This window comes from Colletotrichum phormii (genome assembly GCF_030913505.1).
Source record: "Colletotrichum phormii strain CBS 102054 chromosome Unknown BDP81scaffold_1, whole genome shotgun sequence".
Classification (NCBI taxonomy): domain Eukaryota; kingdom Fungi; phylum Ascomycota; class Sordariomycetes; order Glomerellales; family Glomerellaceae; genus Colletotrichum; species Colletotrichum phormii.
Window position 1 is genome coordinate 4210056 of NW_026851443.1, and position 21241 is coordinate 4231296.

A 21241-nucleotide genomic window follows, 5' to 3' on the forward strand; every position below is an offset into this window, starting at 1 on the left:
TCAAAAAGTAAAAAGCCTCGTCTCTCCGATTTCTCTACACCTACGCTTCTCCCTTCTCTCTCTTTCTTCCTCTACTCTCTTGCTCTCTCCTACCTTCTTCCCTTCCCCGTCAATCATCCGTTATAACCCCCCGGGCTGTTCAATTGAACTGGAATTGGACACTCTTCCCGGCAGCTAGAAGAGTCAGAGAGAGTCAGTCAGTTAGACCGAGTTCGAAGCTAATCTACCTGCGTCTGTTGTGAGGTGTTTGTGTGTGTGAGTCTTTCTCTATCCCATCGAGGTCTCCAATGCTTCGTGAAGGAGCTTCTTTGCCTTTGAATTGTACCCAACCGTCTTTCCTTTCCCCTCTATACCTCTCTTCGAGTCTGTCCTCCTCCGCATTGCTCTACCGCTGTTCCTCGGGATGCCGACCGCAACCAGCATGGGGACGAGAGAATACGATACAGATAGAAGAGAGCATGAGGAGGAAGAGTAGACAATGGGGAGGAAGAGCACGACTTATGCACCTGTGCTTCTCAATTGCTTTCTCCGCCGACGTCGCAAACTTAGCTAACCTGTTTTCCCACCAAAAGTCCAAATAGTCGCGATGCTCTCCGCAACCTCTGCCGTTTTTCGGGCCGGCGCCCGCCGCGCCGTGCCTCGTGTCGCTCGTCGCCAGAACCTCGCCGTCACCCGAGTCAACAACCCCTTCCAGCGCCTCAATGCCATCCGCGCCCTCTCCTCCACCAGCTCCCAGTCCGAGCAGGCCAACCGCGACCGTACCCGCGCCATCATCATTCGCACACTGAGTCAGATCGGCAGCCGCCGCGAGGGCCAGCAATACCTCTCATACTTCACCTCCGTCTCCTCCCAGAAGTTCGCCGTTATCAAGGTCGGCGGTGCCATTCTTACCGACTACATTGATGACCTCTGCGAGAACATTGCCTTCCTCTACGAGGTCGGCCTGTACCCCGTCATTGTCCATGGCGCGGGCCCTCAACTGAACCGTCTCCTCGAGGAGGCCGGTGTTGAGCCCCAGTTCGAGGAGGGTATCCGCGTCACCGACGGCAAGACCTTGACCGTCGCCCGCAAGCTCTTCCTCCAGGAGAACATGAAGCTCGTCGAGAAGCTCGAGAGCCTCGGCGTCCGCACCCGCCCTCTGACCACCGTCCTCACCGCCGACTACCTCGACAAGGAGAAGTGGAACCTCGTCGGCAAGATCAGCAGTGTTGACAAGGCACCCGTCGAGCTCGCCATCTCCCAGGGCTACGTTCCTATCCTCACCTCCATGGCCGAGACCACTGAGGGCCAGATCCTCAACGTCAACGCCGATGTCGCCGCGGCTGAATTGGCCCGCGCGCTGGAGCCCTTGAAGATTGTCTACCTCTCCGAGAAGGGTGGTCTGTTCAACGGCGAGACTGGCGACAAGATCTCCCACATCAACCTTGACGAGGAGTACGACCACCTCATGTCTCAGTCCTGGTGCCGCTACGGTACTCGCCTCAAGATCAAGGAGATCAAGGAGCTTCTGGAGACCCTGCCCCGCAGCTCCAGCGTTGCCATCATTCACCCCAGCGACCTTCAGAAGGAGTTGTTCACCGATTCCGGTGCCGGTACCTTGATCCGCCGCGGGGACAAGATCGCCTTTTCCGACAGCATCGAATCGTTCCCCGACCTCGCCAAGCTCAAGCAGACCCTCATCCGCGACCGCGAGGGCATGGACGCCGAGGCCACCGTCGACCGCTACATCGACTTCCTCAAGGGCACTCCCTTCAAGGCTTACTACGACGAGCCCTTGAATTGCCTCGCCATCGTTCTTCCCCCCAACGAGAACCGATCCCACCCCACCCTGGCCACCCTCACCGTCACCAAGGAGGGATGGTTGAGCAACGTCACCGAGAACGTGTTCCACGCCATCAAGAAGGACCACCCCAAGCTCGTCTGGACCGTCAGCGAGGAGGACGAGAACCTCACCTGGTTCTTCGACAAGGCCGACGGAAGCTTCTCCAGCAAGGGCAACCAGCTCTTCTGGTACGGCATCGACAACCTCCAGGAGCTCGGCGTCTTGACCGACGAGTTCAACGCCCATGGTAGAGCCATGCTCGGCGACTCCAACCTCGAGGCCCGCCTCCGCCGCGCCGCCCAGACTTCGAGCCGCAACCTCAACCAGTCTTCCACCCCCGCCCAGGCCCGTGGCTTCTCTACGATGGCCCGCCGCCCGACATGGGCTCCGGCCGCTGCCACCCTCTCCGGCAAGCGCACCTTTGCCACGTACACGACCACCAACCCCAACCCTCCCCTGGGCAAGAAGAACGCCTCCAACGACGTCCCCTCCCGCGTTGCCCTGATCGGTGCCCGCGGTTACACCGGTCAGGCTCTCATTGAGATGCTCAACGCCCACCCCAACATAGACCTCAGACACGTCTCGTCCCGTGAGCTTGCCGGCCAGAAGCTCGAGGGCTACACCAAGCGCGAGATCACCTACGAGAACCTGAGCCCCGATCAGGTCACCGAGCTCGAGAAGAAGGGCGCCATCGACTGCTGGGTCATGGCTCTCCCCAACGGTGTCTGCAAGCCCTACATCGAGGCCATCGCCGATGCCCGCAAGGCCGGCGCTGACCACCGCAGCGTCATCGTCGACCTCTCCGCCGACTACCGCTTCGACAACACCTGGACCTACGGTCTGCCCGAGTTGACCGGCCGCTCCGAGATCTACAAGGCCGACAAGATCTCCAACCCCGGCTGCTACGCCACCGCCGCCCAGCTCGGTATCGCGCCCTTGGTCGAGCACCTCGGCGGCTCCCCCTCCGTGTTCGGTATCTCCGGCTACTCAGGCGCTGGAACCAAGCCCTCCCCCAAGAACGACGTCAACCTGCTCAAGGACAACCTCATGCCCTACAGCTTGACGGACCACATCCACGAGCGTGAGATCAGCGCCAAGCTCGGCACCGATGTCGCCTTCTCCCCGCACGTTGCCTCCTGGTTCCGCGGTATCCAGGCCACCATCCACATTCCCCTCAACAAGACCATCACCTCGCGTGACATCCGCCAGATCTACCAGGACCGCTACGCCGGCGAGAAGCTCGTCAAGGTCATTGGCGACTCACCGCAGGTCAAGAACATTATGAACAAGCACGGTGTTGAGATTGGTGGCTTTGCTGTCCACAGCAGCGGCAAGCGCGTTGTTGTTTGCGCAACGATTGATAACCTGCTCAAGGGCGCGGCTACTCAATGTCTTCGTAAGTCACCCCTGGCGTCTTGAAATATTTGATGAAAGCACGTTTACTAATTTCTGACTACAGAGAACATGAACCTCGCCCTCGGTTACGCCGAGTACGAAGGTATTCCCACCATGTAAGGGGCACAGGGCGTCCAATGATCAAGGAGCGGATTAGATTCACAAGAGGCTCGGCGCGGACACTCAAACTTATCTGGAGTCATAACCGGTTCAAAAAGCATCTTCCCATTTTACTTTCCCAATTTTTTTTTTTTTCCAAGTCTTGTTTCTCCCTGGCTTCTCTTTTCTGCGTGGTCTTTTTTCACTCTACCTCCAATTCCCCCCTTTGGATACGATCGGGGGCTCTCTCAGACTTTTCTTTATTATCATCCTGCTTCTTCGGGGAACCCCGGGGGCGGGTCGTTCGTTCCGTGGGGACCGTCTCTCATGACGCGAGTTGTGTATGCATGTATATACCGGGTTACGAGTCAAAAGAGGTAATTATACAGATTTAAAGCATTGCCTGAAGAATATCGTGAGGATGATGCATGTATGATGTTGCCGACGTGATTAGGTAGACGTTGTCTTCTGCCCACGACGTGTATTCTAACCGAGTACTATGCGTTCCGTATCTATCTGTGTTCAATCTCGATGTGAAAGCCAGGAGATAGGCCGCTCTGCCGGGACAGCAATACGGTCGGTAGGTGTTTAAGATGGTTGAATCGGTCTGAATAAATGGGGTAGCAAGCCTGGAAAAGACGAGGGAAGTACTTAGCTAGCGCTTTACTTCCTACCTAGTAAGGCGCTGCATGGTTCGGCTGGGGCCGCCCGCATGACAAACATGTATGCTACGACCATTGGATCGGGGTTACTTAGGAGCCGCCGTTATTGTCATGATGAGGAGCCTGTCTATTCTTACTCTGCCATTGAGGTTATTTTGGCTGTGTGAAAGTGCCTGCGAAACTAACTCCACCGGTGCCAAGACGTGGCCGGCAGGCGTATTTATTCTCGCTACGACTTGTACGGAGTACTCTATTGCTAGTTGGATACGATGGGTAGCGCACTCTTCATCTCTTCAAGGGCCGTTCGAACCGCGATTTCGTACTTTGAGGCTTGACAAGTCGGCTTCAAGGAGGAACTAGAACATGCTTCCTGCCAGGCTTGCGGCAATAACAGCCGCTCTTTCAACGCGTATATCGTGTCAAGGGGCCTATGAGTGTCGCACCAGGATCCCACGCTGGAGGTTCTCCTCCGCGCTCCCCTCGTCGAAGCACTGTTGCCGGAATGAGTATCAATGGAACTCTTCGTCACGCTCGTCTTTGGAGATGCCAACAGGGGGGCTGAGGTATGTCTAGGGCGAGGGCGGCGGTATCTTGATATCAAGTAGAAAGCTGTACTTTGAGGTGGCAGGATCCAAGAGGCAACGTACAGCTTGCTCCTGCGGCGGATCCTCTTTGATGAGCGAGGAACCTCTGCGCTAAGCAGGATGGCCGGCTTGCGGGCTGCTGTTGCTTGGCGTCCATGTCGAAGACGAACTCATCCAAGGTATGGCATATCAATCGCTGCTCTATACTCTCTACTGGTCCTTGGTGTATTCGGTCATGAATACTTGCGGTCTGCCCACCTAGAACATAGTGGAAAGGCGTATTTGCGAGTTCGCTCAAGACAGCCTCCCTGCCGAGAAACAGCATCTGCCCATGGATAGCCCTCGACCTAAGGTAGCAAGACTAGCCCGACGTCAATGAGAAACGAAGAGCTGGAGTTAGACGAGCCCGGAGAGCTTTCAGACAATTCACCGTCTTCTACCATGATACTTAAACTTAAACCCATTATCGTGTTATCCGGCACGTCAGGAAGTCGGCTTTAATGCTTAACTCACCATAAGAGCCCTGTAGCTCTGCCCCGCAGCATCTTTGGGAGAATTGGATTTCCAATTTCATCAAGTACCTACGGAAAAGGTGATTTAAACACATCCCTTTGAAAGCACCTCCCTACATAGCGGGAGGGGAGATTCCAAAGGACACTGGGATACCACACACAGAATGGAAGCAGCTTTGTAGATATTTCGTGTCGAACATGACTGATTCGCCGCTGGTACTATATAGTCCGACCTTTCGTCCTCCCTTCAGAATTCCAAACATCCGCTCGCCACTTCTGATACTTTACTGGGCGTACACTAGCCGTCTCATACTCGTCTATCTTAAATACGACTTCCCAGCCTGTCGCGTTATCCTGAGGGTCAGTAAGCCTCCTCGACGTAAATTTCAATACTGCAGACCGATTTGGCCTTCCCAAGTTGAGTACAATCTTATTGGACGTGGGCAAGCCTATTTGCGTGAGAAGTTCGTCAAAGCCGAAACAATCTGGCTCTTCGGTGTTCAAGACAGATTTGATGTGGTCCACCTTGGACTGGAATCCGCCGTATCTCTCAAGGAGGGCTCCCTTGATTCCCTGAGTAACTGGGTGAACCGTGTGAGGATCAAAGGTGAAGACGATGTCCGTCCTGCGACCTGCCTCAGGGCTCAGTGGGTGGTCTGTAGGTTGAACAGCGTGGTAAACATGGAAGAGTATCGACCCGCAAAGACGCGTGGGGTATGCTACGAATTCATGTCCCTCATCATGCCATTTCGACCATGGCCAGGCTTCTGCTACCTTCATATTTTTAGGGCAACGGAACCTTATTCTGACTAGGTCCCATGAGCCTTGGGTGAATAGCCGAATCGGATAGCTCGAGACATTGACGAGCATGCTAAACTCCCGGCGGTGGAGCCTGTCTGTGTGGAAGTTGTGACTCGAGACACATTGGTCGAGGTTCTCCCGCACAAATGAGCCGCCTGCAACTTTGACGAGACGGATAGCAACTTTTTCCTGGCTTTCCTGGCCACGATAGCCGCAAAGCACGTGGTAGCGGCGGCCGCCGGTCTCAGGTACTTCCTCCCAGATGAGCTCGGTGTAGACTTTGATACAATTTTTCATGACCTGAAGCGTCGGCCTCTTGATAGGCGGCGGGTAGATCTTTGTTCGATGACGGTGAACGGCAAAGTCGTCTGCGGATTCAGCAAGCACACCGCCAAGGATCCGCTCGCCGTCACGGAAGGACTGGTGTGGTGGTGGTCTGTGGAGGGCCCTCTCCCACGCAAAGATCGTCACATCGTCACTCTCGCGCAGTATCTCCTTGTGAAGCCTTTGAAATGCCTTATCCTCTTCACCGTAGAAGAGAGGCATATTGATGCCGAAGATGCCCATGAGACAATAGGTGGCATCCTCGACACGGGTGGTCTCCCGCCCCGCGGCCCAGGACATTTTTTCGGCGACGCAGGTGTGCGCCAATGCGCCCTCGTCGCCGCGGAGGACGTCAACGGCGATAGCTGTGACAGCGTGGAGTTGGTCGATGAGGCCACTTTTGCGGCCGACGGAATTCCAGTCTCGGTCGTAGAACTCGACTTCCTTGGGCGCGATGAGTTCTTGGAGGGTCCAACCCCGCGTAAACCAGCGACATTTGTCAAAGTTTCTGCTGCCATCGATATCGCTGTCGAAGTCGGCGTAGATCTCAAGGTCAGATAACCAGGCATAACAGATAGCCGCGCGCTGGTACCATTTGAACATTGAGTTGATGGCCTCGGTGAGCTCCGCACTGCTCGACTTATCGATACAGCATGTGTCAATCCAGGCGTACGGGATCCTTCCCTGGTTAGCTAGTTCGCAGGTGCTTAGGATTTTGACGAAGCCGGCCTTGCTAGTGGTATCGCTCCAAGTCGAGTATGTTGGATTCCTCATGTCCTGGAAGGACACTTCATCATCTCCCCATGTGTGAGAGAGGATCGCGTAGGGAGGTATTTGACTTCCGTTAAACTCTTCGAGCTGGCGCGACCACGTATTGATGAGCCACATTTGAAGGCGTGCATGAGGGTTAATGATATTGATGGGGTGGAAGATGTGGTGGAGTTGAAATCACAACGAACGGCATCAACCTGACATACGTGGAGGTGATGTAAGGTACCTTACTACCAACTGTGCCTTCCATCTCACGCTGCGACAATTGCAATTGGGCAGTCACGTCCAACACAGCCCGAGGGGAGCAGGAAAGCGCTTATCAGAATCCGACCCTCTTTCGTGCATGACATCTCACTCACAATGACACCCTGAACTCTTGCCAAGGACGATTAAAGCGTCAATCATCGCAGTATGCCACTCCAATTAAATGTAATTATGTGAGAAACAAGATGATTCTTCTTCTCGAGTATATTGTCTGCTCACCAGAGCTCCAAAGAATGAAAATTGTTGTGAGACACTACGTCGCCTCTACTTACAGGTACGCAACAGCCAGGCAGCCGAAGAACCCCATCATAGCAAACTTGAGTGAGACACCAAAGCTCCTCGAACTGGCCCCGGCCGGGGTGAAATTGGCAGTTGGCTTGACTCCGTCAATAAAGGGGGCATTGGCAGCCTGGACTGCTCCGGGAAAGGCAGCTATTGAGGTTCCCGGGCTCAACTTGGGCGACGCTGGGTTGAGGACACTGTCATATGTTAGTAAACCTGAAATGTTGTGAGCTGGAAACAGAACGATAAGACGCTTACCTATCAATGACGTGCATAACACCGTCGCTGGTAATGATGTCCTTGATGGTAACCTTGGCAGAGTTGGCAAAGACTGTAGTATCCTCCTTCCGCAGCGAAACCTTCTCGCCCATCAAACTCTTGTATCCCATCTTGGTCGCCACGCCCGTTGTGAAACGAATCTGGTTCATGAGAACATGGTACTGTAGAATCCTAGAAAGGTCCGCAGGCTCCATCGACGCAACCGTAGCCCCAACAGCCTGGAACGCAGCGTTCGTCGGCGCAAAGATAGTCGCAGCCTGCAAAGAGTTGACACCATCGACCAGCCCAGCCTTGGTCAGCGCGCCCGCCATGCTCGTGAGACCCGTATTCATAGCCGTGTCGGCAGGAGATCCGGGTAACGTCAAGACGGTGTCGATGATGTGCAGTACGCCGTTCTGGAAAGCGACGTCGGCCTTTGTGATGACGCTCATCTGCTTGTATCCGCTGAATACCCTGCCCTGGTCACCCTTCCTGATGAGTTCGACTTTCTGGTTGCCCGTGACGTTGGCAGTGGGCATCTCGAGGAGAGTCTGGGCGAATTTGGGCTGTTCGTAGAACATGGTGGCCGTGGTCTTGCCGCTGACGACGTGGTAGCTTAGGAGGTCGGCGAGGAAGGTTGCGTTGGTCGCCTTTTGGGCAAACGTGGGGTCCGCCTGCATCATCTTCGCGAAGGCATCGTTGGATGGAGCGAGGATGGTGACGTCCTTGGCTTTGACAAGGGTCTGGTTGAGGGCTGGTACCATCGTCAGGAGTGCTGCTTGGTGTTAGTGGTTCCGCTCTATTATCCATACAGAGCCTATCCTATGGAAGATCATACAGGTCAGAGTACTCAAGGTATCATTATTGGTCTTGAGCACATCGGTGAGAGGTGGAGCCGCTGCCGCCAGTGCAGCAAAGGCGAGCGTGAGGAAGCTCGTCGGCTGCATTGTGCGGGAGCGGGCGAAGAGAAACGGGAAGCCAGCCCGGTGGTGGTGTTGAAGAAAAGAAAGGAAAGTTGAAGACTTGGATTTTAGGTTCGAACCAGGACGACAATCCACGGGAACGAGCCGTCTAGTAATACTTATACTGACAAGTCTCAACCCAACCTTCCGGGTCCGAGAGGCGGGGGAGGCATGTCTTGACACTTTTTCCCAAGGTCAGACGGTTCATAACCACATAGGATAATACTTTCGGCCTGCCATCTACAGCACTGCAATGCGACTACCAAAATAAGCACCGGAGGTGGGTCTCTTATGGACCCGGCCATGTTTTGTGTCCTGATGCAACTTCATCTTTCTTTGCTACGCTCGTAACGACCCGTTATCTGTGCAGGACGCGTGGATCCTTTGGTCGTGGGAGGACCCGCGGGAAGCAGGCTTGACACTTGTCTCCCGGCGCGCGGCCGTCCCGAAGCATAGCGGACCCATCAGCCTTACTACATACCTTTTCACGATAGCAGGGAAACGTGGAAGAGGAGATACAGAGGCTCTTGCGCCGGGAGAGAAGGGGGGCCAAAACGTAGTGGGCGAATCAGAAGATGTTTGAACACATCCTGACCATCCATTTTTCCCTTCTACGGTGCGTGCTGTGTAAAGGTTGACGGGAAGTGGTGGTGGACTCTGTTGCTCTCATTCGTTCTAGGATAGCGGTGCGGCGGTAAGGAAAGGTGCTGTGCGGGAGATCGACGAGTAGAAGCGGCGGGATGACGGTGAAACATGCCTCAGAGCAACAGGCGGAAACGCATCCATGCGCAGTGGGGGCCCTTCTCAGACGGAGGCAGGGAAAGTTATTTTCAGGAAGGGCGAGGCGTGCTATCGGTAGAGCCGCATCTTCGAGAAGGCTACCATAGAAACTGAAAGAGATTAGGTTGAGCTGCACTGACTTATTAGAGATCATCATAAAGGTAGTGCCAAGTCACATCGGCGACATTGGCAGAGACCACGGAGTCTGTTTGTGTAAACTTGGAGAAGAGGAACTTCATGATCTAAACCTGCAAAGACTGGAACCACTTGCAATGGAACCTAGCGGGAGAGACCGGAACGAGTCGAGATGCTTGAGATGCTTGAGACAAGCACTGACAGGTTCCAAAATGGAAAAGGATGCTGGGGGTTGAAGTTATTCGCGGATCGAAGCCCCGGGTGGAGATGGCCGGAGTGGGCCCGGTCGGGCGGTCCCTGGTGCAAAAAGACAGTGGACCGTGCTGCCTTACCTAAGGCAAAAGATCCAGGGATGACTCAGCTAAATTTGGTGCAATTCCCAGAAACTCACTCCCTGACAGACATGCATCGCATCGCACCGCGCCGCACCGCCTGCAAGTATTTTGTCTTGGATTCCACACTCCCGCGGACAACCAAGCCTGCATCCGCGGTCGCCTTGCCCGTTTTGCTGTAGCACAATGCACCGCAGCAATCTCGCCTATTGCTCACCGTGGTAGAGGTATGCTGGACTTCGGTTGACCGAGCGCACGGCTATCACGGCAGCGTCGGTAACTCTTTCGACAAAGCTTAAACACGTTCCGTGGCTCTCAGCAAGGATCGACCTTCCGCACGCAGGACGCTGGCTGTCGCCTCGAGTTGGAGGCTTGTTTGGTTTTGGCCCTTTCCTGCGCTGAACGTTGGTCTCCAGCCACGGCCGATGTCGAGACCATGACCGCCACTAGTCGCTTGATGAATGGCGTGTTCGTACGGAAAGTAATAAGGTACTGATTGACAAGGCGAGTTCTCAGCTTGATGAAATGAACTGCTATATTTGGTGGTTCCTATACGCGGACGGCAGAAGGGGCTTCTTACTAAGGGCTACCTGCATAGTTGACTCCGAACGACATCCAAAGTTCCAACATCTAGTCGGTGATAGGCACGGAGAATACCGGAGAATACCGGAGGGAAATTGCGGGTTTCCTTGGCTTTTCAAACATATTGCCTTGCTCTGGCGGTCTATTTACAGATCTTGAATACTCACTCCTCGGGAAGCAAAGGTGGTGTTGCGATAGCCGCCGACCTTTCTTAACTTTCTCCCACAACAACTCTTCTCGATTCATCGTGAGGCCTCACTGTCCTCCATCGCAACTCGAAATCTGTTGAGCGATTGGACTAGTTTGCCAATTCACGTCGCATCCCCACGGGGTTTCTGGCTTCGCTCGCGTTTCCACCTAGCCCAGCCGTCGTATCGCAACCCACTCGAAACCAACCAAGACCTTGGCTGCTTTCTGGTGACCAAGTCACTATATATACTCATTTTCGACAAAGCTGCAGATTCGGCAGTGAAGATTCCGGGCCATCGGGGCACGTTATCACCAAGATCGACCGAGCAGGATTCCTTCAGAGTTTCCATGAACGGCAAGACCTTCAAACGGGATGCCCGTCGCGTCGGATCTAGAAACCATCACGTGACGGTTTCTCAACTCTTGTGAATAGGCCGCCCCGAGATCCAAGTGAGCCCAGGATCACATCACTATGCCTTGCCCAACAAACAATGAACAACGCATCGCCCCCTCTCTGCTATGAAACGCCTTTTCTCTAGCCACAGTATCCGCTGCTTGGATCCTTGTCATTCAAGGTAAGCTCGTTTAATCAGCCATGATCCATCGCCTTCAATGCTAGGAACAAAAGTCCAATTGCTGGGCCAGTGCCACAATCCATGGCACTGCGCCACACCCTCAATATCTGAAAACACGTCATCCGCCCCCTTCCTCGCCCACGCCGCAGCTCGTGTTGCGCGTTCCCTTCCAGGCCGTTGAAAGACTGGAAAGTGTGTTCGCCTTCTTCATGGGGAGGCGCAATATTAAGGTTCAGAGACAGATCAGTGATGCGCGCCTATCTTGTCAAAAGTGATCCAAAGAACCTTCTTTCTTTTTCACTTCATGCTTGTGAACCTCTAAGAATTCTCGAAAACTTGGAAGATCTTCTTTGAAACACGTTGCATCTGCATCGCCAAGAGAACATCGTCTTCACCAAGATGGACACCACGCAGGAATGGGAGCGTCACACGACGAGCTCCATTGCGGAGCAAGAGCTCTTCTTTGGCTCATCGCCATCAGGCCAAGGCCAGCCTCAGTCTGGGCGGCAGCAGCAGCAGCAGCAGCAGCAATATCAGCCTCGATGGCACGATGACGCCCAAGACGACTCACCCGTCGAACCAAGGAGCGGGGTTCCGGCTGTGAATGTGATTCCGGCTACGCCCTCTACCCTTCGTTCAAACAGTGTGCGCTCAAATCTCTCTTGGCGGGATAGGGATGCCGAGAGGCAGGCGGCGGCGGCCGGCGCGCTTCCGGAAGTTGAGGAGGAAGATAACATTTACGATCCGCCGAGCACTCATAGACCGGCAACACCGCCCACCCAGTCCAAGGTTTCGGCTCACCACACGGCGTCAACTTTTGACTCGCCGACTCAGACGAAGGTGGATGAGGATTATAATGTATCGCCTATGACCGAGCCTGCTATTTCACACAACGACACGGGATTCTCTCATGCAGAATCAGTTGACAATGCAGACGCCGAACGGTACTACGATGCGTCATACTCTCCTCAAAACGAGCACCCTTCTTCATTTGATAAAGGGAAAGTCGTTGAGACGCACCCGGAGCCCGCGGTGCTTTATCACAACACCGAGCACTCAAACACCAATGAGCGCCGTTCATCGATCGATAAGGGCAAAGCCGCAGAGGCGTACCCGGACTATGAAGAACAGCCGCCCGCACCGAATCCCAGGCCAGTATCAGAAGTTCCCGACTTTTACGCTCAAGAACATGGTGGTTACGGTAGAGATCATGCGGTCCAGGAACAAGAAGACCGCGACTATGCAATGGCCTTAGCACTTCAGGAAGAGGAAGAAGGTCAATCAACACCCCTTCCACAACGACACACCCAACCAGCATGGAACAGCAACGGACCCCTCTCCTCCAATCCCTTCTCATCACCCGAAGACCAGGACCGCGCCCTCGCTGAGCGTCTCCAAGAAGAAGAAGAAAACGGGCCCCCGCCCCCCTTACCAGCCCGCCCTCACCCCAAAGCCGTGGCAGAACTCCTCTCTCAGAGTCAGGAACCTCCTCCATTCTCAAGAACGCCCTCCATAGAAGGCATCATGCCGCCTCCAAAGCGCCAAGGCTCCGACTTTGGCAACGACGACCCTTCAAACCCGATTCACTACAGCCGAGACCCCCACAAGCTCATCACCTACCTCGTTCCCTTCCCTAAGCCCTGGCTGGGCTCCAAGGCGCCGTCCGACGCCATCCCCACCCGCTTCCTCATCTACACACCCCCGCCTCCGCCTCTCCAGGCGCCGCCTGAGGGCGTAAAGGAGGGCGTCACTCACAAGGTGCAGCGGAAGTGGCAGACTGAGGTCAGACAGGCCAAGATGAGCGACGCAAAGACGACCAGCTGGGCGGGATTCAAAGCCAAGTGTACGCGCGGGGTGGATAAGGCTATGCAGTATACCACCACGAGTAACTTGGATTACCTAGCTCGTGTTACGCCTCCGGCGAAGCCACCCTCAGCGATATCACGCAAGCTTTCGCTAAAGGGGAGAATGAAGAAGGATAAGAAGGACAAGAGCGCTTCGGGAGATGAGAAGGACGGCAAGAAGAGCCTTGAGGAGAAGAAGCGTGAGAGTTCCGACATCAAGGGGGACGACGCGGAAAAGCCCCTCCACGATGACGAGAAGAAGCCCTCCGAGGACAAGGATATCGATGAGAGAGCGAGGGATGAGAAATTGACCGAGGAGAAGGGCGACAGGGAGGAAGAGGATTACTTTAAGTCGGAGCAAGTCAACAAGGACGAGCAAGACGAGCTCATGGAGGATGACCCGGCTCACACGTCTCATGAGACCAAGAAGACGGTCGGCGTTGAGGAGATTGTCATTGTGTACTCACCCTCGATGAATATGACCCCCGAGGCCATGAGGGAGGAATTCGTCAACTCGATGATGCGAACAAAGTCCAAGGCACAGCGCGACGCCGTCATCGCGACTGGTCTGCTTCCTGTTTCGCTGGCCATTGACTTGGTTATGATTGCCGTCTCTGGGCTCTTTGAGGTCAACGGTAAGTCTTCTTCGCTCAGAATCCAGCCTTTCCGCTTACTGACTCTCTCATAGCTGTATGGGCATACTTCACGATCAAGGGCTCCAAGACGGCGCGCTCTGTCACCAAGCGTATTACTTCCTCCTCCAAGAAACCCGAGTTCATCGACCCCGAAAAGTCAGAGGCCGAGTTGGCCAAGGAGGACAAGCTCCATCTCAGTTTCAAGCCGGCTAATCGCATCGACGTCTTGACGCGATACCTGGAGGCCGAGTGTCACCGCGTCGATTCGAGATTATTTCCCCGATACACCTCTGCACCCACAGAAGTGTAAGTTCTTGTCCCTAACTCACCCATCTCAGTCTATCGGTCAAAGTAATGCTAACTCATGAATCCAGGGAATGCCTAGAGGCGATCGGCTGGTCTCCCGCCCTTACACGCGGTCAGAAGAACTGGGAAGATGAAGCGTGGGAGGTGAACGATGTCAAGGAGGATTTGAGGGTCGTGATGCACAAGGCGGCGAAGGAGTGGCGGAAGTGGTGCAATCGGTATGAGAAGAACCCGGAGAAGAGCTTGACCAAGTGAGAGAGCATGCTTTTGATTTAGAAGCGCTGCATGATTTGGAGCAAATACACGACATTCATTGTCTCTTCTGAGCTGGAGGTTTCATGTTTCCTCTAGTTCGAGATTATCCACATCTTGACTGCCCCCACCACTCCGTCCTGGAGACAGGCCTCGCCCTGCCATGACTTCGTGAGATTGACCCACAGTGAAATTTTCATGTGAACCCCATCGTGCCCTCACGGCTCCGCTTCCCAGCCTGCGAGCTAAGAGTCCCATCTCGAGACGATCTAGCATCAAATAATCCGATATGGTGTAGTGGCCAACATGATGCCCTCTCATCTCCGTGAGAGGTTAGGCATAGCCCCGAGTTCGATTCTCGGTTTCGGAAATTGAACTTCATCTTTTGCTTTTTGACCTATTTTACATAGATAGAATACTACCTAGAAGATCTTACTTGACCTTGCTTCCTCCCTTTGTGTCAATTCATGCATTTCTCCGTACAAAGCCGAGGATTCTCCAGTCTCATAAGGCTGACCAACTTCAATCCTCGTTCAAAAGTGGAACTGCGTTCCCTTCTGCCATTCATCCATATCGTTATGCCAAAGTAGCCTCGATACCCAGCTAGCTAATGCCAAATCTCAACTCAAAATCAGTGCTCGACCACAGTTTCCAGAGCGCTCCTCAGAGCCGACTCGTTGCGAGGGGTGAATGTGACCTTGTAGGAGCCTGGCGTGATAATCAGGTTGGTCAAATCAGCAGCGCCGGTGATGGGATCAGTGTCAATCTTGTCCGTCGATGACAGCTCAAAGCTGGCCAACATGCGGAGGAAAGTGATGTACAGTTCGCGGTTGGCCAGCATGGTTCCGGCACACATGCGGTAGCCCATGCCGTAGGTGAACATGGGTGCTTCGGGGTTCTCCAGCCAGCGCTCGGGGCGGAAGACCTCGGGGTCGTGCCAGAGGTCGCCATCTGGGGAAAAGTCAGCAAAACATTTCAGGAATCATTCGGTTTCGAGTAGAGAGTATAGACTGACCCATGTTGCAAGCCCAAGAGTTCAGGAAGACTACGGTGCCCTTTGGTACCAGCTTACCCTCGTACATGAACTCCTTGTTCGTGGCACGAGGCAGTGAGAGGCGAAGGACAGTGAAGAATCTGAGTAAGAAAGTCAGTCAACGTCGCAGATTGTCAAGAATGCCACATCTAAGTCGTACCTCAAGCATTCGCGTACCAACGCGCGGAGGTAAGGAATAGTCTGGTCATCATGCGCATCACACAACGGGTTTCCCTCGTCGTAAGTCTCCCTAATCGCCTCGAACGCCTTCTGCTGAATCTCGGGGTGCGTCGCCAAGAACCCAATGCCCCACGTCGATACTGCAGTAAACGTCTCGAAGCCGGCAGAAAGCATCGTGAGACTGATCGATGTCAACTCGACCTTATTCAGCTTAGCCTCCTCATCGAGCATAACGTTGGCCTGAATACAAGGCTCGTGCGTTCCGGTGCGAATCTTCTCCTCGAGGTCGCCGTTGAGCTTCGACAGGTACTTGTCGCGGCGGATTCTCATCTCTACGGCGTGGCGCTTTCCTGCCGAGAAGGGATTGTAGCGGAGGAGGGGGATGTAGTCCTGCATGTTGTCCGTGACGCTCCTCGTGCGGGTGATCTCGCCCTCGACAGTCGTAATTTCCTTGAAGAGACCATCGTCGTGGCTGGGGAATCGCATGCCCCAGTTCAGTGTGACTGCCAGCGACAAGCTGAGTCTCTGGACCAGGGGTAAGGGGTCGACGGTGACTTTGCCTGCTTTGCCGTAGTTGAGAGCATCTTTGAGGAAGTCTCTTGTCTCGAGATCCAGGTGGGGGATGTAAGCCTCAATAGACGGGCGGTTGAGGGCGGATGCTGCGCCCTTTCTTCTCCTCTTGAGAGACTCATTGTAGGGAGATGTGCCAATGGTGGTGCCAGCAGTGTTGGCAACAATCTAGAGTATGAATGTTAGAGATCCCATCTTCAATGCGCTTTTACAGTGATGCAAACCTTGTGGAAAGTGTAGAGCTCGGGCCGTGAAGCAGTCGCTTGCGAGTTGTTTCCGAACATGACCTTGGCCGCAGCGGCAGTGTTCACAACCAAGACCGGGAGGTTGCCCAGCTGGACCTGATAAACGGCACCAAACTCCTTTGCCCAATCCTTGTACACCTGCGAGGCATTACCGCCGAGCTGGTGCAGGTTTCCTATGACGGGGAGTCCCTTTGGGCCATGCCAAGCGGATAGACGAGCTTTCGATCTGACGACTTCGTTGGCGATGAAGTACACTAACACCGCCACGCCGAGGAATTTGGCGAGAAACTCGGTTGGTCGGTGAGTTGCCTCGTTGACGAGGCCTTGTACGAGTTCTGCGACGAGCATGATGGGCAGACTGCTATTGGTGAGTGGGATCGTTGACTTCGTTGGTATTGATGACAACGACAGACTAGATGAGCAAAATCATTTATAATGTAAGATAACTCATTGGGCGGAAATCTCACAGTAGATTTCACAGTTCCCCGCGATTTGTCTTGTTCTTGGCCTGGGCCAAATCGCGGGGTCCCGAGAACACTGTTTGGCTTCGGAATGGCAGTTCCAAATTCCGCCCCCGCGTCCCGGCGTTGCACGGAGGCCGCACAGGTCACACTATGACGTGGGATTGGACGGAGTAAGGTAGTTCGGGATGGAAAGAGGTAGGCATTGGTCGGAATCGTTTTCTGTAGTTATTTCGTTTTCATGCCTTCCACAGAATGAGCAAGCTGTAAGGCGAGGAACTCGGTGAGAACTGGTCGTGAGTGAGCCTGGATCCTGAATGTTCATCGCCGGCTTCAGACTCTCAGGCCGACTCGCATGTCATAAAAGTTCATCAATTATTAGAAATGCATGCCTGTCGGAACGGCAAGGCTGATAAGGAGCAATGGGCAGGTATCGTGGGCTGACTGACGCCTGCCCTGGGCGAAGTGGGACAACCGGCTTAGTCATCACGGCCGGTTAAGGTGGGGCAACCACCCAGGCCGTCCCCACCTACTTCGATCGGCCCCTGCCCACAATGTAAATAGGAAGAACAAGAACAGCAATTATCACGGACATCGACGTGATTTTTGCCGAAGATACACCCTCATGAGGAAATGTATCACGCCTGTGATACCAACAATGCCATTTGCTTCAGTTGTTGCAGTAGCCTTGTTGTCAATCAGTTATTGCCAACATCATACAAATCATTAATAGTATGGAGGTCAAGCGTGGCAAACTTCAAAGGAGTCGACGAATACACTAGCGTTCACTGAATTCTGATTCATAAGCATGGCGAAAGGTTGCATGGCTTGTAATACATCAGGTCATTTCATAGCATATCTACAAATAAATGAGACACATCCATGGAGGCGTTCATATCATCCACGAGGAACGAATCCTCAGGACCTCGCTCTGGATCAAGGCCGTCACCGTCAGTACCCAGAACAGGTAAAGGAATCCCAAAATCTCCCCCGCCATCTATCGAGTTGAAAAAGCCGTTCAGCTCCTGCGCCATCTGGGCCTCGGTGAAAGGCTCAACCGAGCCTGCTGGCCATGTGCCAAGCTCTGGGCCGCGCAGACCATCATCGACAGCTGTCGGCACGCTTCCAGGTGGCATGTCCATACCTCCTGATGAGGTAGGTGGTGTGACTAGCGCGTGGCCTTGCTGCGTACTAGGCCCTCTGGCTTCCCTCGACTGAGGGGCGTTCAATCCGAGCTTTCGCCAAGCGAGCCGTAGGTCGCTTATTCTCCTCCACAGCCGGCTCGAGACATACGATCGGGCACTTAGACCCCTGATCAAGTCCAATGCGGTATGAAACTCATCACGGACTGAAGCACCGTGTTCCATTGGAGACAGGGTTACAACTAGGAAGATGACTCCCAGAGCTGAGACGAGGAAGTGGTTGAAACACATTTGTTGATTCTGGTAGATATCTGTTGATTTGTTGAGAGAGTCAAGCATCTGGATGGTGTCCTTGGCCAGGATGACGAGTGACTGGACCTTGGACTTGTTGGACTTGAGACTGGATGTGGAGTGGAGGAATGGTTGAAGCAGAAGGATCTTCATCTGGTTGGCTCGCAGGTGAAGCAGAACCTGCAGCCGTTGAAGACCTCTAGACGTTGTAGAGTTCGTATTGGGACTCACCGTCTGCTCATTTGAGGAAAGCCTCAAATCTTCCGGGAGGTCTTCATACCACTGATCTATGCGGTACAGCAGGTAGGAGATTTCGTCGTCTCGGATGGCGCCCGTTGCTCTTGCCGAGTTGTACGATGTCGCCCAAACCTTGTCGCCAATTCGGCTGTACTCAACCATGGCTCTGAGATACGGCACATTTTGGTCCTGTAATTGAAGAGGTCAATCCTTGTCTCTCTCACACTCGTATCTGAACATGATAACTCACGGGTTCCGGCAATTGCTGGTCAACATCGAAGTTATGCATCACGAAGGGTAATCCTGCGCCAAAGCCCCACCTTCTGTCCAACGTGTAGACACACCAGAATAGCCGCATGGCCATCTTACGTTTTCCAGCATCCTTGAAAGTTTTGCTGATGGTTGCTGATTGATGGAGACCCATTTCTAAACACCATCGGGCAACAATGCCGACAAGTCTCCAGGCTTGCAAATCGTCGCCAGTCATGAAGCTGTAAACCGCCTGGAAGGCCTGTGTTAGCAGGCTTGAACACGCTGACCTAGTTTTAGGTGACACCTACGAGAAAAATGTAGAGCATAGTCGACTTAATGCTCGCCGATTCCCATAGCTTGTCATGTGATGACTTCCTCACATCGAGGAATAGGGACCTGCCAAGCTGACTTGAGCCTCCCGCTTCTACGGTCAGGGCTGTGGATAGCACCATCTTGACCAAGCTCAGATCCTGAGGATCAATGATTGTCGGTCCTGGAATTGCAGCAAAGGCGAATCCAAGACGAGAACCGCTGTTCATAGCATGGTAAAGGCTTCGAACTCGTTCGATAAGCCACTCAATGTCGAGAAACGGGTACTGGATCCCAATCTCTTCTTCATACACATTACACAGCCTTACAGCTTCCTCTTCGTTAATTAGCCACAAAGGATCTATTGACCCGACGTCTAACCCAAGGGCTGTTTGAATGGATGGTGAAGGTGGGCGAGTTGGATTGGCAGATCCAGGCATCCCGCCGGATTCGTGATCGGCGGTGCCGATACCGCGTGCCCGTAGATGTGTTCTTGCGAGACTGATGTTGAAGGTGTAACTGGCTGATGGTTGAGGCTCGTCTTGGCTAGTGGATGATTCAATGTCCACGACAATGGGGTCAGGTTGAAGTTCTGAGTCCACTACTGGGTCATCCGGATTGCGCAATGGGACCTGGAGATCTTGGATCACTATTGGTGCAACCTCAGAGTGTAGAGGACTTGAATGGTTTTCCGATGGCTGCTGAGACTGATGCCGACGTAACTGGTCCAGACCTCCTTGTAGGGAAGCGACTTGATCCCTTAGAGACTGAATAGCCTGTGAATCGGTATCACTAATAAGTTAGTCAATAACATAAAGGACCGTGTCCATCTCGAGCTTTGGACTTACGCGCTATTTCCTCGGTCTTTGCGTGGTTTCTTCGAGGCCGGGTATGCACCTGAGGCTATTAGTCTTCCTCGCTCTGCTTCGGCATTGTGTGGAATCGATTAACCCACAAGTCAATGCTTGACGAGCGCAACGGAAACAAGGGCTCTTGCCATTGCACTTGCTCTTTCTTTTTCGGCACTCAAAGCTGCAAGGTTTTCGAAACGTAATCATTACCAACGTCTGCTTACACCGGAATCCCGAATATGGGTCTTCTTACCAGGCCTTGGAAATGTATTTCCCTCGAGTGGTCCGGGTCTTTGGAACACTCGGAATTCCGCTCTTCTGAGAACCGGGGAATCCGGCTTGCGGGCCGTCGCCGCCGCCGACCGAGCTGGGAGATTCTGGAGACTCCATGTTCCAATCGAAAGTAAAAGTAATAGCACGTGATCTCCTTCCGCTCTCTTCTTTTCTTCGTCCTTTTTTCTGGGGCCTGCTTCTTTGGGCGAAGCAGTCGAATGATAATCGAACGATAAAAGAGGTCGAGGGAAAAGGGGCGGAATTTGAGAGGTAGGGTTTCCGGGGGGTTTTGAAGGATCTTGGCTGGACATTAACCCCCGCCACCCCGCAAACTTAAGCCGCTAGATCCCTGGGGTAAGGTGACATTCAGTGGGGATTGATCACTATCCGTCAAAGCCGGCGTCACACCCGAAATCCTTCCCGGCATGCGTTCACCATTTGACTAAGTGGTAGGCTATGATTGATCCCTCATTCTCCAGGTCTTATCCCACAGGGAGACACTGACTCAGAAATTGTAGTTTCTTTACTGGGTGGTTGTGTGGGACGGAGATAAGTGCAGGAACCCATATGACTCGGTTGCTAATCGGACTAAGCTTGGAAGGGATGGATAGTCCTGTGCTAAACAGTTGCGGAATGGCGGCGTCCGCAGGTTTCACCTCACTAAAACTCTTGCGACTTGAAAGCCGCAATATAGCTCTCATCGTACCTAGATATTCTTAAGATTTCGTTGAGCGCATTAGATACACGTGTAGCTTAATACTGGAATAATAATACATCCATAAAGAGACAAGTCTCGCGCTCAGGTTGGTCGATCCAATCACGAAGAACTGCCCATTCAAGTAAAGGCGTGAACAGCTTGTCATGGATATGTGTACACTTTCTGCAACGTCCTGTCAATGCCACATGAAATTCCCAAAGGGGGTTTCAAATATTACTCTCATCCAAATCGAGGAGATCTGATACTATGGGCAGGCGCGGATCGAAGGTTCTTCTTAACGATCGAATGCCATCGGTGTCCAAAATGCCTCTGT

General features: G+C 53.5%; 6 protein-coding genes and 1 non-coding gene across 7 annotated transcripts; 3 read left to right on the forward strand and 4 right to left on the reverse strand.

Annotated features, from left to right (window-relative positions):
- Positions 1–586: 586 nt before the first annotated feature.
- BDP81DRAFT_306270 (N-acetyl-gamma-glutamyl-phosphate reductase) lies at positions 587–3337 on the forward strand (the record flags this gene model as incomplete). The annotated part of the gene is made up of 2 exons (XM_060583260.1): positions 587–3218; positions 3282–3337. The coding sequence occupies 2 exons, from the start codon at positions 587–589 to the stop codon at positions 3335–3337; spliced, it is 2688 nt and encodes an 895-aa protein (XP_060452387.1).
- A 1905-nt stretch (positions 3338–5242) lies between these two features.
- On the reverse strand, positions 5243–7106 carry BDP81DRAFT_414656 (heterokaryon incompatibility protein-domain-containing protein). Its single transcript, XM_060589382.1, has one exon. It carries the CDS (start codon positions 7085–7087, stop codon positions 5294–5296), a length of 1794 nt encoding a protein of 597 aa, XP_060452388.1. The 5' UTR covers positions 7088–7106; the 3' UTR covers positions 5243–5293.
- Positions 7107–7366: 260 nt separating this feature from the next.
- Positions 7367–8689, reverse strand: BDP81DRAFT_414657 (fasciclin domain-containing protein). The gene is made up of 3 exons (XM_060589383.1): positions 8613–8689; positions 7775–8549; positions 7367–7713 (listed from the first exon to the last, which is right to left on the reverse strand). The coding sequence occupies exons 2-3, from the start codon at positions 8536–8538 to the stop codon at positions 7503–7505; spliced, it is 975 nt and encodes a 324-aa protein (XP_060452389.1). The 5' UTR covers positions 8539–8549; positions 8613–8689; the 3' UTR covers positions 7367–7502.
- A 3039-nt stretch (positions 8690–11728) lies between these two features.
- Positions 11729–14369, forward strand: BDP81DRAFT_389136 (uncharacterized protein; the record flags this gene model as incomplete). Its single annotated transcript, XM_060587221.1, has 3 exons — positions 11729–13808; positions 13862–14114; positions 14183–14369. The coding sequence occupies 3 exons, from the start codon at positions 11729–11731 to the stop codon at positions 14367–14369; spliced, it is 2520 nt and encodes an 839-aa protein (XP_060452390.1).
- Positions 14370–14649: 280 nt separating this feature from the next.
- Positions 14650–14736, forward strand: BDP81DRAFT_t11. Its single transcript has one exon. It is a non-coding gene; the product is annotated as a tRNA-Glu (tRNA).
- A 261-nt stretch (positions 14737–14997) lies between these two features.
- BDP81DRAFT_306190 (cytochrome P450) lies at positions 14998–16742 on the reverse strand (the record flags this gene model as incomplete). The annotated part of the gene is made up of 4 exons (XM_060583252.1): positions 14998–15317; positions 15382–15500; positions 15560–16317; positions 16374–16742. 4 exons carry the CDS (start codon positions 16740–16742, stop codon positions 14998–15000), a joined length of 1566 nt encoding a protein of 521 aa, XP_060452391.1.
- A 961-nt stretch (positions 16743–17703) lies between these two features.
- Positions 17704–19316, reverse strand: BDP81DRAFT_306783 (fungal-specific transcription factor; the record flags this gene model as incomplete). Its single annotated transcript, XM_060583307.1, has 3 exons — positions 17704–18714; positions 18776–19027; positions 19086–19316. 3 exons carry the CDS (start codon positions 19314–19316, stop codon positions 17704–17706), a joined length of 1494 nt encoding a protein of 497 aa, XP_060452392.1.
- Between the last annotated feature and the right edge of the window lie 1925 nt (positions 19317–21241).